The 15,326-nt window shown below is 44.1% G+C and overlaps 1 protein-coding gene across 1 annotated transcript in view; it reads left to right on the forward strand.

Annotated features, from left to right (window-relative positions):
- Positions 1-1,155: 1,155 nt before the first annotated feature.
- MUSTN1 (musculoskeletal, embryonic nuclear protein 1) overlaps positions 1,156-15,326 on the forward strand; it is a 32,555-nt gene continuing 18,384 nt past the window's right edge. The window contains exons 1-2 of the mRNA XM_078661642.1: positions 1,156-1,291; positions 11,948-12,065. Coding sequence (XP_078517768.1) covers positions 1,277-1,291; positions 11,948-12,065 — 133 coding nt within the window. The 5' untranslated portion in view covers positions 1,156-1,276. The remainder of the gene's footprint in view (positions 1,292-11,947; positions 12,066-15,326) is intronic.

The following is a 15,326-nucleotide window of genomic DNA, read 5'->3' on the forward strand; positions in this document are numbered from 1 at the left end:
CGAATAGGGATTAAGAACCATATGAGGGAATCCATGGCAGAGGTGGTCAATGGGGGGGGTGCCAACAACAATTATCGCACTGGGCGCCACCAGCGCTAAAGCCGGCCCTGGGCAGAGACACAAAAGAAAGACCGCTGTGAAACAAAAAGATTTGCTCTGAAAAAATACCAACACATACATAGATAGATTTAAGATGCCTATTAATTTGGTCTAGTAGCTGAAAGTACAAGACTATAAAATACTGAAAAGTCAGATTTTCCATGTTCAGGCGTGCAGTGGAACAACGCTAGGTCATCGAGCAAATGAAACCTAAATAGGACATCGCCAATAAACCACCATCAACCGCAAGGACACAAAACTGGCATCTGGCGTAATTGTTTATGACTGGTTGAGACGGTTTCTGTTTCAAAAGCTTTTATTCGGGTTGTCATAACAATCCATGTAAGCACAAACAAAAAAACAAAACAGCAAATTACGATAATAGTTAATCACAACAACACATTATGGCTGACAAAAATTATGAAAATTATTCGCAGGATAGCCAATGCATTTCTCTTTCATATTATACATATGTACAAGCCAAGTCCGCCCCCCCAAAAAAATGTGTAAAAAAAATTGCTGAGACCTAAATGAGGGCAGACGTTCTGTTCCCTCGCTGGAAAGGCCTAACACAGCGCCTCGCTGGGCTGACAGTACTTCTGGCTGCTAGCTGAACTCACATCTGATGTCACAGCTACCTCCAAGTATACCAGGAGGTGCCCAGTGAATTAATACAACCAAGGGAACAACAGATGTCGAATCTGCTTTTCAGATTATGAAGGGTTAAAACTCAAGGTGGTGCTTGGCAGTGCCACTTGTGTAGGAGCCAGCAGACACCAGGGAGGTCCCGAACAAAGCGCTGCCTTTAGGTTATAAATAGAGGCGCTGCCGCCAGTAGGCTTCTGCAGTAGGGGGAGTAGGCGTAGCTGTACCCGATTCAACAAATGTTTGTGCAAGACTACAGCTGTCTGTCTTCGTCAAGGCAGATTTTATCGACCTGAACAACAGGCCCTAAAGTTTTAGAAAGACAAGTCATTGCTAATAATAAACCTCTCGGTAATAGCTGTGCCTGCCTCTGAATCACTGTGGGAATAAGAAAAGCACTCTAAATTGGACTTGATGCTAAGCAGCTGGCACTATATAAACCGGGAGCTGACAGGCTCTGGCACACTCAGCGCGCGGATCTGCCGGCAGAGGGACTATTTCAGCAAGTGGATTGATACTGGAGTGACGGGTCATGTCAGCGCCTCAGGTACGGGCTGATAGCGGAACTTCTTGGGGGAATTAACCAAGGTTTTAGAAAAGCCATATACTTGACTAAAGCAGTACTTTTGTTCTCTGAGCTTCTTATGCTGGCTTTGCTGTTTGAATAAAATAATGAGTTAATTTAAATAACTATCTTAACGACAACTTAAACTTATCAGGCTTTTATTTCATGAACTGTTGCAATCATGCAACTTAGTTTATGTAACATGACACCCGTGCATTGTAATTTTGACCTGACGTTCGTACAGACCAGTGAAAATCACAGTTTGGTGCTGGCGAGTCACAGCAAAACCGCACACCACTGAGGAAAAGCCTTTCTCTCCAAATAGTAATCTTCTAGTGAGCACCACAGTGACAGTTATCATTTTCAATACAAATAATAGACCAACATATCCACCGCTCAAATTAATATCATATTTCACCGTACTAATTCATCACTAATCCTTTTTGGGTTCCGGAGTAGGTGCTACTCGACGAAAAAGCACTACGACGCCTCGCCAGGGGTAGTAAGCGCTATATAAATGCAATTACAATTACTAGTATCTACTACTGCCAAATATAGAGGATGCTCCTGGAAACTGGAGCGTAAGTTTGTTACAAATGGTAATTTCTGCAACTTTACTCAAGAGACATCTGTGGAAATTACTTTTGGGTAATTACAGCAATTTCTGAATATATGAAGGAAAAATGATCCATTAGCTGTTTTTTTCTATTCCTCCATCTTTTGACCAAAACGTAAATGATGCCCTTTGTGACCTTTGCCCCCTGTTTCTCTGACAGCAGCCTGAAGGAATCTTTTCACAAAAGACACATTACCGTATATGTAAAATTTATTTTCAATAAAATATTTTGAACTATAAAAAAAAAAAAAAAAGACACATTACCTTTGGGATAGCTTTGTCAGCCTTCCAAGGTATTTGCCTCTGCTGTGGGTTGCGTGTGTTGTCTCTGCCAGTGCTGTGACTTGCACTGGCTGTTACCTGCATGCAACACCTGGTGGTACTTACCCGAACATGTGCCGCAGGGAGCGCATTTTACATACACACCCACTGACATTGGTATCAAAACCACTTGAATTTACATGCCCTGTAAATACATTCCTAAACAAACTTGGGTACTTCTGTGATTACAATTGCTCTTTTAGTAAAACATTCAAAACATTTATTTGCAGCAAAAAGGACCCTATGGCGCTTTTCATCTTGAATGATGGACGCCTGGCGCATTTAATTTATTTTCTGAATACACACTCACGTACATACACTGACCCCACACACCCTCTCTAAAATTGTGCACTATAACTTCTAAATATTTGGATTTGTTGAACTTAATGTTCACTGCTGAATACGTAAAATTAACATACCGGTCACAAGTCGCCTTAACCAATAGTCGCTCAGTTTGGGGTTGATTTCCCCTTCCTCTGTAGCCCGTCCCATCACCCCGTTCAGAGTGCACTGAAGAGGCTTCTGTACAGCTTGAGAGCTACATTAAAAAATAACAAATTGCAAATAGCCTTTTTAAAATCATGACATTTCCTGTTAACAAACGTTAAAAATTCATTTCAGCCATCTTCGCTTTCCCTTCTTGGTGCTAGTTGTGACCAATAGTCTGAAAGGAAACCATAATATTACTTTATTCGTCACACAACATTTTCCAGCACTTTGAGAAATTAGCAGTGCGGTGGTTTTCAAGAAATACTACTTTTAGGGAAAAGTATTTCTTTAATTAAGATGTCTCCAATTCTTTTTAATTTCCATGCCCAGTAGGGTGTTATTTATTCAGCTAGTTTGGTAGAGGCGAATTGCTCTTTTATGAGGAGCAAATACATTTTTATTGTTTGAAATTGATCCTTCGATGAATTCTAGGCGAAAATAAAACACAGTTGCTGAACATCTCTTGGGGGGCTCGGGGGGATACCCTCCATGGTGTATTTGTAGAAGAGCGAGTACCCCTGACCTGAGTGCCTGACTTCATGTGTGTCTGGTATCCTGACTTTAATTTTAGCGCTAGTGTCACACTAGTCTAGAATGTGCTCAGAGGTCTAGCATGTCCTCTGACTTGCAGGGGTGCATCAAGTGTGCCCCTATAGTGGAGAGAGGACGACTGCCACTGTCCTGGGTTTGTCACATAAAGAAGTGCTGGCAAGATATTGTGTTTTGTGATCATATAGTGGACAAAACCTTTTTATCTGTGTCATTAAGTGTGGCCCACTGACCGCTCTTGTCTAAAGTTTCATTGTTATGCGACGTCCAAACCCTTGTGCTGGCACTGTGTATGTCGATTACGTCAACATGTATATGAAACATGTAGTACATATGTGGTTGTAAGTCTGTGTGTTAGTCTGAGTACTGAATGCAGTGGGATTTATTCTGATTCCCCTTGTTTTGCATGGCACAAGATGAAAGCTGAAGAAAGCTTCCCTAAACAGTAGAAGTGTATTGCCTGCATTCCTGTGATTGAATTATGTGGATCCAGATACTGAAGTGAAGAGGATAGAGACAAAGCTGTCTTTAGAAATTTTTTGGAAATTCCATGAAGACTTTGTTAGCAAGAGGCTGCTGATTACTTCTTGTCAAGGGTGGGACTGCAGTTCCTCTCTCTCCCTCCCTCTCTTTCTCTCTCTCGCTCTCTTCTCTTATTCAAGACAAGAAAGCTTCTAGGCCAGTCTACTTTTTTTTTGGTCCATGATTACTGTTTCGGGGAGATGAGTGACTGCCAGGTGCCTAAACTTCTCACTTCATTATGCCCATATTATGCCCTGCTGCAAGAAGCATCGCTCTACATAGAGGATATGTCTGGGGGGCAGCCTGAGAAGAACACTTGAAAGAGAACCACCCCAAACTGAAGTTAAAGACAGTGGATCTACTTACCCAGCTTGAAAAATGTGTCTAAAATAGAGATACAAACCACCCAATTGGCTCCCGTTCCAAGTTCTTCATAGTCAATGATGGGAGTCTATCACCGAGTCCTAAAAGAGTGCTGTGTGACCAGGACTGCTTTTTGCCTGACAGCAATGGTGGGACATCATCTAAAGTCTGAACTTTCTGGTGGAAGAGCCAATGCCAGTCTTCTGCCTAGAAGAGAGGTAAGGAGTCTGCCTGGCCTTGCAGGAGGAGAGACTGTCCATGAGAAGGAGCCCAGCATGCTGCAAGATAAAGTGAACTGACCGAGACCAAAGCTAGCAGTGACCCATGATGCAGAGGGTTGCCCAGTCTTGCTCTATATTACACCTGAGTACCATGAAAGACTGCATATATTCATATATCATATTCAAACGCATCTGCTTCAAATCCTCTTGTCTGGTTTTTAGAGCCCTGCATGGGCTGGGTCCAGTGATGTTGCAAGATCTATTCTCCTGGTACTCTACTGCTAGACTTTTGAGATCCTCTTCGGCCTTCCTGGTCACAGTTCCCAGGATAAAAAGGGTGAGGATGGGCGGCCGCTCTTTCAGCTTTACGGCCGCCAAACTTTGGAACTCCTACCTCTGTCTCTAAGGTGCAAGCAGGATCTTTTGTCTTTTAAAAAGGATCTCAAAAGCTACCTCTTCCCGAGAGCAGTGTAGCGTTTAACATCTGTTGGTAATGTTTATGGTCAAAGCGCCAGGATACCCTTTGGGTGACAGCTGCGCTCTATAAGTATGCTCACATTTCACATTTCACATCAGCCAAAGAGCTGCATCAATCGTGCCATGTCGGACTGCCACTGCCTCTTTTCTGTATCAGCCTGAGGTGAGCTGCATCTGCCTTGCTGTGTGTATCGACCTGAGTCGGGCTGCAACTACTGGCTGTTGCACCTGCCCTGTGTCAGGGCTGTATTCAGGGCCGGATTGGCCATAGCGGGCACCGGGCATTTCCCCGGTGGGCCGCTAGGTTGGGGGCCGTTTTTGTTACAGGGCCATTTTTGCAGCATTGCTGCACAATCGGCCCCTGTAACAAAATCGGCCGAAACCAGCCCTGGCAAACAGCTCGGCCTCTCCCAGGGGGGCCGGCCAAGCTCTTTGCCAGGGCCAGTTTTGGTTCCCAGTCCGGCCCAGGATGTATTTACCTTCCCCTGTATGGAGACAGGCAGTTTGTAGCTTCCTGGCTGTGTGCATCGGTCTGGGTGGAGTCACAACAGCCTCACTTTATGTTAACGAAGAAGCACGCCGTGACACCGGAGACTGCACTCGAGCTCGCCGAGAAGCATCTGACAATTCCAGGGCAGTCAAGACTGGTAAAGATTCAAGCTGCTCTGACCTATCCAGCAGCTGCTGCTGGTACCACACATGATTAGAACAGTGAACTCATTTCACATTTGACTTTTGGGGACATGTATTCTGCCCCTGAGCCTTAGCCGTGCTTCTGCCAAAGCTTGCTATGGGATACTCCTAACCAGAGTCACCTGGGTGGGAGAGAGCAGAGTGAGGGGAACATGGGGCGTTGCACTCAGAAAAGAATCATGATCAGAAGTATCACTCTGTATCTGAAATTGAATTATCTACTGCTGAGTACTTCTGTGTAATTAAAAGTATTTTCTTTTCTAAAAGGCATGCACTGAGAAACCTGTGAACACTCGCCCTCACTGCCCTGAGTGGTAACCATGGAAACATTTGCTTTTTGACCAATTTCCAGTGCCACATTAAGATGGAGCAAAGGATGCCAGTTGCAGACAACCTCAAAACCACCACTGGGACCCAGTAGCCCATGACCTGCTTGTAGCCACCCCACCGAACAGGGTCTGACTCAAAGATTTCCAGGAATGCAACATTTCTATATTGGTTGGTTCTGATGAAAACTTACACATGTTTACCCATTGTTACTTATTGATATATTAGATATTGTAAACAATCTCACGGCAGGTCAGTACCTATATTGTGTTATGTCATGGATAGATATAACAAACACTTTAAACGGAATGGTATATGTAGAATTTGAAGACATTACAGATGAGTGTCTGAAGGACACCAGGCAGAGACATTTCAGTAGAAGATAAAAGGCAAGCTAATCTAACTATAGAATGAAGTGCCCTTCAAAGTGTATTATACACATGACAGACATAAGACATAGGACATACTGTTTTTAATTACAGTGGCACATCAATGAACCTGTACTTGCATTATTTAATTGTTTACATACATCCTAGTTGGGTGATAATGTGATAACTTTTCTTTCTTGGACCATAACATTTAAGTTGTCAAATCATATCTCATGTGGTCAAAACATGTAGCGTCAACAAGAAATTAGGTTAGTAGGTGTGAAGGATGGAGTCCTTACTAGGTAATAAGTCAGCAATTTTCTCTTACTGTTCCTACTCCAATCTAAGCAACAGAAAGGAAAACGGACCTTGGAGGTGTCATATTTACTTTTCCCCAATCCCACTTCAGCCTAGGCAACAGAAGGGAACGTGTTTGCCTTAGGAGGGGTGAGATTTACTAATCCTCCACCAACTTAAGCAACAGTTGGGAAAATGTAGGACTTAGGGAAGTCAAAATCACGATTCCTACTCCGTCCTAAGCAACATTGGTGAAATTATTGAACTTTGGATTGGTGAGACGTGCTGTTTCCACTCTGCCCAGGCAACACAAGGGAACACACAGACTTTGAAGGGGTGAGATTTACTATCCTCGCTACAACTAAAACAACAGTAGTGAAAGTTCTGGACTTTGGAGGGATGGAATTTACTATTTCCACTTCAAGCTAAGTGACACTGTGGAAAGTGTTGAACTTTAGTGGGGTCACATTAATTTTTCACTCTCCAAACATGAGCAACAGTAGGGAAAGGCGTGATTTTGGAGGGGCCAGCTTTAGTATTCCCACTCCAATCTAAGCATCATCAGAGAAAGTGTACGGCATTGGGGTGGTTAGATTTACCATTCAGACACTTGCCTGTGCAACAGAAGGGAACGTGTAGTCCTTTGGATGGGGCAGATATAACCTTCCCACTCCAATCAAAGCAACAGTAGAAATTGAACAAAAGTCTTTATTACTCTCGGCATTGGCCGGCATTACTAAAACAACAACTATTTTTAAATTAAAAAAGACAACAGATAAAGCTGAGATGTGGCACTATACCTCTAAAGGCATATCACCATGAGGGATTCAGTGACAGTCCTGACCTATTTAGAAGATTGTGCAAGACAGCACCAGAGCCATTCGGTCACATCATATGTATCTGCAAGAAATTGATGGTGAAAGACTATACTGGTTGTTGCCGATATTTCAAAAGCAAAATAAATGAAATTGCACAGAGGCTGTAGAATGGAAAGTGCAATGATTTTCATGCATTCAGTGCCATGCACCGCCCTCCCTCATTCTCAGGTGCTTATGTAACGGGACATAGTTAATATATTTAAGGCAATATTGTCTTTTTAAGAATGGTTCTCTTCTACATTTTCCAGAATTCACCTGGGGGTGAACAACTGGCCAATCCATTTTTTTTTATTGTTGAGCTCAGGCATGCAGTTTATGTTTAAGACTTGAAAACCAAGAGCAGCCTCTGGGGAATGCAGTTTGAAAACACCTTAGTGGTTTCACCTATGCCTGGTTTCTTTTTTAATGATAGTCAACATGTATCTGTTGGAGAACTGGTTCTCAGTTGTGCCAGGGCCGGACTGGGACCCAAAACCGGCCCTGGCAAAGTGCTCGGCCGGCCACCCGCCCGGGGGGTTGGCGGTGCGGTTGAGCTGTTTGCCAGGACCGGTTTTGGACTATTTCGCTACAGCAGCCGATATTGCAGCTATACTGCAAAAACGGTCATGTAACAAAATCGGCCCCCAACCCTAGCGACCCACCTGGGGAAATGCCCGGTGCCCACTATGGCCAGTCCGTCCCTGAGTGGTGCCAAATGAGTAATTGACTTCAGATCCACGGTGTGTCTGGCACTCCAGCTGCCTTTAATCCAGTTTGGTGACAAGACTTGATTGGCCTTACCTATGGTGGTCATGCTCCTAAAGTGTGTTCGGTATTCACTGCTCTACCTGTAGTACTTCTGATACTGATAGGGGGCGCACAACTTTGGACACTACTCACACCATTGTCCTGAGCATCTCCAGCTCATACTACCTAAACTTGCACTCAGCACCCACAGCAATATAGTAGCAAATACATACGTGCCCAATTGCCTGGAAAAGCGAAAAATAAGTCTGGAGGTAAAATCTGATCGGAATCCTAACAAGGAAAATGTGTTGCAGAAAAAAACAGCAAATTAAATATAAAGATGTAATTAATATTTCTGAAAAGGTCACAATTAAAGGTCATTTATGAAGTACCTCATTGTCTTGAGTGCTGCCAATCTGAAGAGCTTTGTATATCTATAGTGGATGCATCACACACAGGTTTAAATCTAGCTTGATTTGCTTTTTCCAAGTGCTATCTGAAAATAGTTGTTATGTTCATGGTATGGGACCAGTGGCGTTACAAAACTTCAGGGGGGTCCCCCTGAAAGGTGAGGGGTCTCCCATTACCCATACCCTAACTAACTAGCTGCTTCTGAGTGTTTTACTTGTTTGCAGCTGGCGAGCCCAAAGAGGTTCCCTGTTTGAGGTGAACGGTGTGGGGCCACCCGCACCGCGCAAACCCCCGTTACTCCCCGGTAGGGGACGTGAGTTATGGCCCCCATTGTGTGTGTTGCATTCAGTAATGAGTAAATTTCAATGGTTTTGCATCTTTGAATCAAAACCATGGAACAATATTAACATTGTTTTTTCATTGCATTTCTAAGTTCTTTATAATACATTTTATTTCTAACAACCATGGCACATTCCCTTTGACAGCACCCAACGCTGTTTCTGCTGAGGGTGGCCAACACCCACAGTGCATGGATGCAGGTATGTGCAGCTAAGGTTTGCTTACAGGGCCTCTCCCTGCTACAAACCTGCTGTGGACAGCCATCACACAGTGCGAATGGCCAAAAGCCCTGTGCCAACTTGCCTAAGAGACACTGACACAGCTACTCATTGCCTTTAGAGCGCCCTCTGTTGTTTTCTCAGCCTCTGTTCTCTCTGTTTCTCTGCCTCACACCCTTTGTAAAACTTGTGAACTGAATTCAATTTACAATGTTTTGTAAAATGGCAGTTGTAGCCTGTAATTGAAATGGTGTTTTTCTGATTGCTTTGTGAGTCACGAATCATGGGTAGTTTTCTACTTATTATCCTGGTCTGTTAATCAAGTGTCCCACATCACTTGCTCCCCCTACCATTGCCCTGGGTTCAGACACCTCATATAGTGCCTCCCCATTCATTTACGGCCGGTATTAATCGCAGGGGGATAGAGGGGGGATCGCACGGAGGGGTCGCGTGGAGAGGGTCACGAGGGGAGGAAGGGTTGGGGAAATGTAATCATTAATTTTAAAAAACGTACCTGTCCACCGGCTCGGTTCCACGTTTTCTCGGCTCCTGCTCTCCTGCCTCTGGCATAAACAGGAAGCAGGCAGCTTCCCTACCCTCCCTAAGTGAATCATAATGCTGCAATGGCAGCGTTGTGATTGGTGGGGACCAGGGGCGTAACACAGGCCCCTGCAGCCCCCGCGGTGCAGGGGAGCCCTCACCCTCCAGGGGGCCCGTCAGCACCGCACTTCTGCTGGGGAGCTCTAGATTGAGCCCAGAGGCTGCCCCTTCACGTACCCTGCAGGGGGGCCCCCTCAAGGTTCGTTACGCCACTGGTGGGGACGCCGCCCAGCCAAGGGCTTACATGGAGGCCATTTTCTCCATGTAGGCTGCATTGCAGCCTGCTTGGAGAAAGGGCAGAGTGCGCATGACTGGTTCGGGCGGCCCCATCGGGCCGACCAAACAGTCATTGCACCCTCAGGAGTGGGCACACCACTCCTACCCTGCCCAGCCCTGCTTGCAGAGCAGCCCCGCCCGACCGCCTTCAACCAAATCCTTCTGCTATCTCGCAGTGTGAGAAGCAGAAACATAAAATGGTAGTTATTACTATTTTATGTTTCTGCTTCTCGCACTGTGAGAAAGCAGTGGGGTGACGTTTCTCTGCCCTAGCTGAAGGAGCCGCCCCTGTCCCCATTCTTTCTTGAGATTTTTTTTCCCACAGCTCGAAAGTCATCATCTGAAATTGATTCCCTATTTTCAAGTTGGTGAAAAAAAATCTACAGAGATCTCCATCAGCAAAACGCATCTGTCTAAAACTTAAATGTGATTCAGTTACAAATTAGTGAATTGCAACTACATATGACTACATTTCAAACTCTTTCAAGCACCCTCAGCACAATTTTTAAAAGCTTATGTCTCAAAAAGTACACTTTCTAAGTATTGGGCTACTTTAATGTCAAGTTTGGTATAAAACCATTTTCCTTCCATCGGCTTTTGCTTTAGGCATGAGCAAAATTTCTTTGGGAGCTGACATGGTAAACACATCTTTTTGCACCCCTCCCAACTTTTTTACCCTGTTTGGCACTGCATGAATATAGGCATGCCGGACTGTAGCTTACTCAGCTAATTAATTACCAGACATTGGTGCAGATCCCGCATGGGGTAAAAAATGGAGGCAAATCAGACAATACCTCTCCGGTTCAACGCTGCCCTGAACAGTACCTACTTGTTAGCCAAAATGTAATGATCAAAGACACCACAATCATCAAAATGGGTTGAGTGGCAGAGAAATGACTTTTTAAAGTGATAGGGTAAAAAAACTTCAAGAAAAAGTAAAGCGCCAATCAAAGTCACTGTTTGAGGTTGACCAGGACCCCGGTGCGATTTTTAAGATGACCGTACTGGAGCTGAGGTTAGGCAGACCAAGCGCGTCTTCCCAATCAACATTTTTACTGTCTGACTTATGGCCTGTTTTAGAGACTGAAGGATGGGTTACTTATTACAAGTGTGTTAGGGTACAGAGTACCTGTCTGCCAAACTCTAAATCAGGCCCTTAGTAATTTTTTATGGAAGTTGAAATCTTCCGGCCGGGCTAGGTGCAAGGCTATGGTCAGTGAGGGGTCCATCAAAGGAAAATGCATCATCATTGAGCTCCTGCTAAAGTTGTTGTTGGCACCAATAGCTCTGAATGGGACAAACCTGGATTTTGTAGCTGGCGGATCACTTTGCAGGCTGGATAGATTTGCCGCCTCACCCTGTTGATTTATTTTTTGACTTATTCACTTTATTGTAAGTTGGAATCCTCCAGAGGGACGAGGCTGGAAGCTTTAGCCGGGCATGGATCCCTGAGGCCGTATACCTTTGCCACAAGTCTTCCTGAACCAATTTTTAGTGCTACAAAAAGTTTCAAGCTGGATAAACCTGGATTTCTTCCACTCCTTTGGGTGTGACTTCACTGGAGAACCTTCAAGACCTTGTCCTGTCCAATTTCTCTGCAAGCATTCAGAAAATTTCAATTGCATGGGTAGATATTTGCCAAACAGGAAAAAGAACAGTATCTACTGGGAGTGTGAGCCTGGTTTATTAAGGGGATCCAAATTAAACAGGAATTTAGGCAGATGTGCAAGTGTAATAAAGCATGTAATAAAATAAAGTCTGCTTTCAGGTGACAGTCTGCGTTACACTGTGGGTTGTTAGTAGAGATTTCTGTTTGATGATCAGGGGAGATAAAGGTTTCATGGGAACTGGACGCTTCATCTGCCTGCAGTTCTGAATGTGTTCTGCTTGAAGTAGGTGTAAACTCTCTACTGAGGGTATTAACTTTCTACTATTAACCTTGACCAGGCCCCCGTGAAAAAGAAGCGCCCACCCATGAAAGAAGAAGACCTCAAAGGTGCCAAGAATAAGCTATCGGGCAACCAAGAGATCAAATCGAAAACCTACCAAGTCATGAAAGAATGTGGTAAATATGTTTCCTTATGTGTTTAACTAGAGGGTTGGCCATCTTATATCACATACCTTCAGATTATGTTACCCTTTCTTCTACATATTTGCTCAAAAAGTGTTTGTTTGAAATAAATGGCCATAAACTTTACTACTCAGACACTGCAGTAGTTGTTTTACACTCTCTCCATGTTACCAAGGGCAGCATCTTTAAGCTCTTAGCTTACATTTAAGATCCCAATGCACTTTGGGAGTTATAGTCTTTGTTCAGTTCGACTTCACCAATTGGACTCGCATACCTCAAATTGATGATTTTTAGGTTCAGTACTGACATATGCACGTTTGTTAATATGGGACTCTATTCGGACTCTGGCATTTTATGATTCTGCAGCTGTGGCATTTTGCACATAATTTACTGCATTTGCCACATAATCCTCCATCTTCTGCATAGCTTGGATATTTCAGTAAAAAACTTTTTAGCCGAGGTTTACTAACAATTTGCCCAATTGCAATGTGACCCAAACTCATGGAAAATTGCCGCAGAGCAATGCATTGGTATTTAATTTGAGCGCAAAGGGAATTTTGCACTAGAACGGTGCCTTTTTTTCAGAGCAAAACAAGTTTGTGCTTCTTTGAGCTGCTTTCTGTCATTTTGCCTCAAGAGACAGAGGTTACTGGGGCAGTGCAAACACTCATAGGTTTTGATGCGATAAATGATCCTACTAAGATACATTGGGAACCGGCACGCGTAAGAGTGGTGGAGCAGTGGGGGGGAGCGGGGTGGAAGTCGACAGACGAAGGGATAAGTAAAATTAAATAAAAAATTTAAAAAAACATTTACCTGGCGCTCCCAGCATCGCCGTGATGCAGCGAGCGCAAGGTAAGTGGTTTTATTAAGTTTTTTATTTAATTTTACTTATCCTGTTGTCTGCCAACTTATCCGACCCCCACCCCAATCCGCCCCTTCCCATCCGCTCTTACCTGTGCTGGATGCCACTGGTAAGATACCCAGGGAGGGCTTCATGTTAAAAGCTAATGCCTTCTTGAAGGACCGGGAAACAAAGAGAAATGTTTTTTATTCTTCAAAACAAACAAGCATTGTATGTTTCCTTACTTTCGCAGCACACATCCAGTCCGTGGGATCCTTGTATGTTTGTCTAGAGTGGGAAATCATGCTGGATGGTATGCTTTCTTTACCAAGCCTATGCTAGACATGGCCCACTGGCCTCTGCAGGGCTGAGCATCATGCAAGGCAGCCTTTAAGAGTGCCAGCACAGGGGAAGACAGCAGAAGCAGGCCAATCTTCATAGGCGTGTGCTGTATTGCATTAACATTTTGCCAATCCGACCCTCTGGTTTTAGCTCAGATGGGTCAAAAATTACTTTTAAAACGTGCCACAAGTGAAGCTGTCCAATGGCATTCCCAAAGTTTAACTGCTCACCTTTCTGTTGCTGATTGATGTATACCGATATTAAAATGACAAAATAAAAACGTAATTCTGCCACATAATGAGATACATAGTTTGCCCTTGTTGCTGCATAAATAGTCAGTCCTGCTGCATAATTTGGTCATCCATTGCTGCAAAAATCCTGGCGCCACGACCCTAGTTTCGATGATCCTACTCACACATTTGTCAAAAACACTAGAAAAAATATTGGAAAGTGCACAGATACATAAAGAGTGTAACATGACTACAGTGGTCACTGGGTTCAGTGGGTTATTGGTGCCAGTGAACATTTAAGCCCTCTGCTTGACATTTTATTGTAAACAAGCCATTCTTTAATTGTTTTCTTACAATGAGCCTGAGGTGCACAGGCATGAAACAAATAAAATATCCTCAGCGCCCTGTTAAGTGGTCTATCAATGAAAGAAATCCCACCAGTCCTCCTTATTGGGTTGCTTTCCTTTTTTTCCTTTATTTCTCTTCTTTTCCCTATAAACTCCTGTACACCATTCTTTCTCAGCATTTTCATAGAACAGTTTAAGTTTGTTGTTATCCTGTCACTCAATTTGCCTAATTTTCTATGCAATATCACGACTCCTAGTATTTTCTATTTCTGTTTTAAGACAAAATAACCATTAATATAAATATATTGAACAATTTTAGAGATGAGATCTATGTTTGTTACTTAGTAGTTATTGTTCATTGTGGTGGGATTGAGTCATCACACTGGACATGAAAAAAAATACTCATTAGGCACTCATTTTCCATAACCTTGAGAGCAGTATGATTGGACACAATGACACAAATAAAGGTTGTGGTCTTTTAACTTGTAGTCAAAAGGCTGTGGCCTTTATTAATATTTAATAAAATATCACATTGTTTAAAGGGTATGAGGGTAGATACCGTTTAGACACACAAACGTTGATTGGAGGAATGCTTGCAATTTGTTTAAAATCTGGAAATCACTCATGGAGCATTCCAATCCATCTCAGTTTGGACCCAGCCATATACAAACTAGCGTTGACCCTCCTCCAATAGGAACATTCCAGCTCAAACTGCCAGACTCAGTGTGCGACTGGAACCAGGCTATACCCGACTGATGAACCTGCCGACACCAAGCTTTAATGACCCGTCTGGGATGGCTTCTTCCTGCTTCCTCCAGGAGCTTCCATTGTGTATCCCTGCCATGGAGCATGGGTGTAGTACACCTTCTTGTCTGTGGCCAGTGTCCTTCCATTGGCTGCAGGTTCCTGCGGTACTTTAAAAAAAACTAGTTTACATGCACTCTCTAAGAGCGCATGTGTTTCCTGTCCCTCCCTCCTGCCACGTCTGTGCTCTTGCCCTCCACCCCAACTGTTGTGTTGTTTATCCCTTCCCCCTCCTCCCCCGCACCTCCTTCATGTTGCTTGTCTCCCCTGCCCCCCTCCCACTGTCCATTGTTGGTGCTCCCTCCCTCCTCCCCATACCTCCCTCATTTTGCTGTCCCATACCCTCACACTGTCCTGTATTGCTGCTCCCACCCCCTCCCCCACCGCCCTTGTGTTGCTTTCCACTCCCTCCAGTTTTGCTGCTCCTCCCCTCCTCCCTGTGCCTTCCTCATGTTGCTTCCTCCATCATAATGTCCCTTATTTCTGATCTCTCCCTCCTCCCCACGCCTCCCACATGTGGCTTGCCCTCCTTGGGTTTATTTTTAACATATTACACAGCAGCATAAGCTGCTGTGCCACCTGGCTAAATAATAGTGCTATAATGCGGTCAGTGTTGGCCACCTCATAGCGCTTTCGCCCTTTTACTTTAAGCCATGTTACACATCAGCCTATGCTGCTGGCTTAAAGT

The sequence above is a fragment of the Lissotriton helveticus genome, chromosome 9 (genome assembly GCF_964261635.1).
Source record: "Lissotriton helveticus chromosome 9, aLisHel1.1, whole genome shotgun sequence".
Classification (NCBI taxonomy): domain Eukaryota; kingdom Metazoa; phylum Chordata; class Amphibia; order Caudata; family Salamandridae; genus Lissotriton; species Lissotriton helveticus.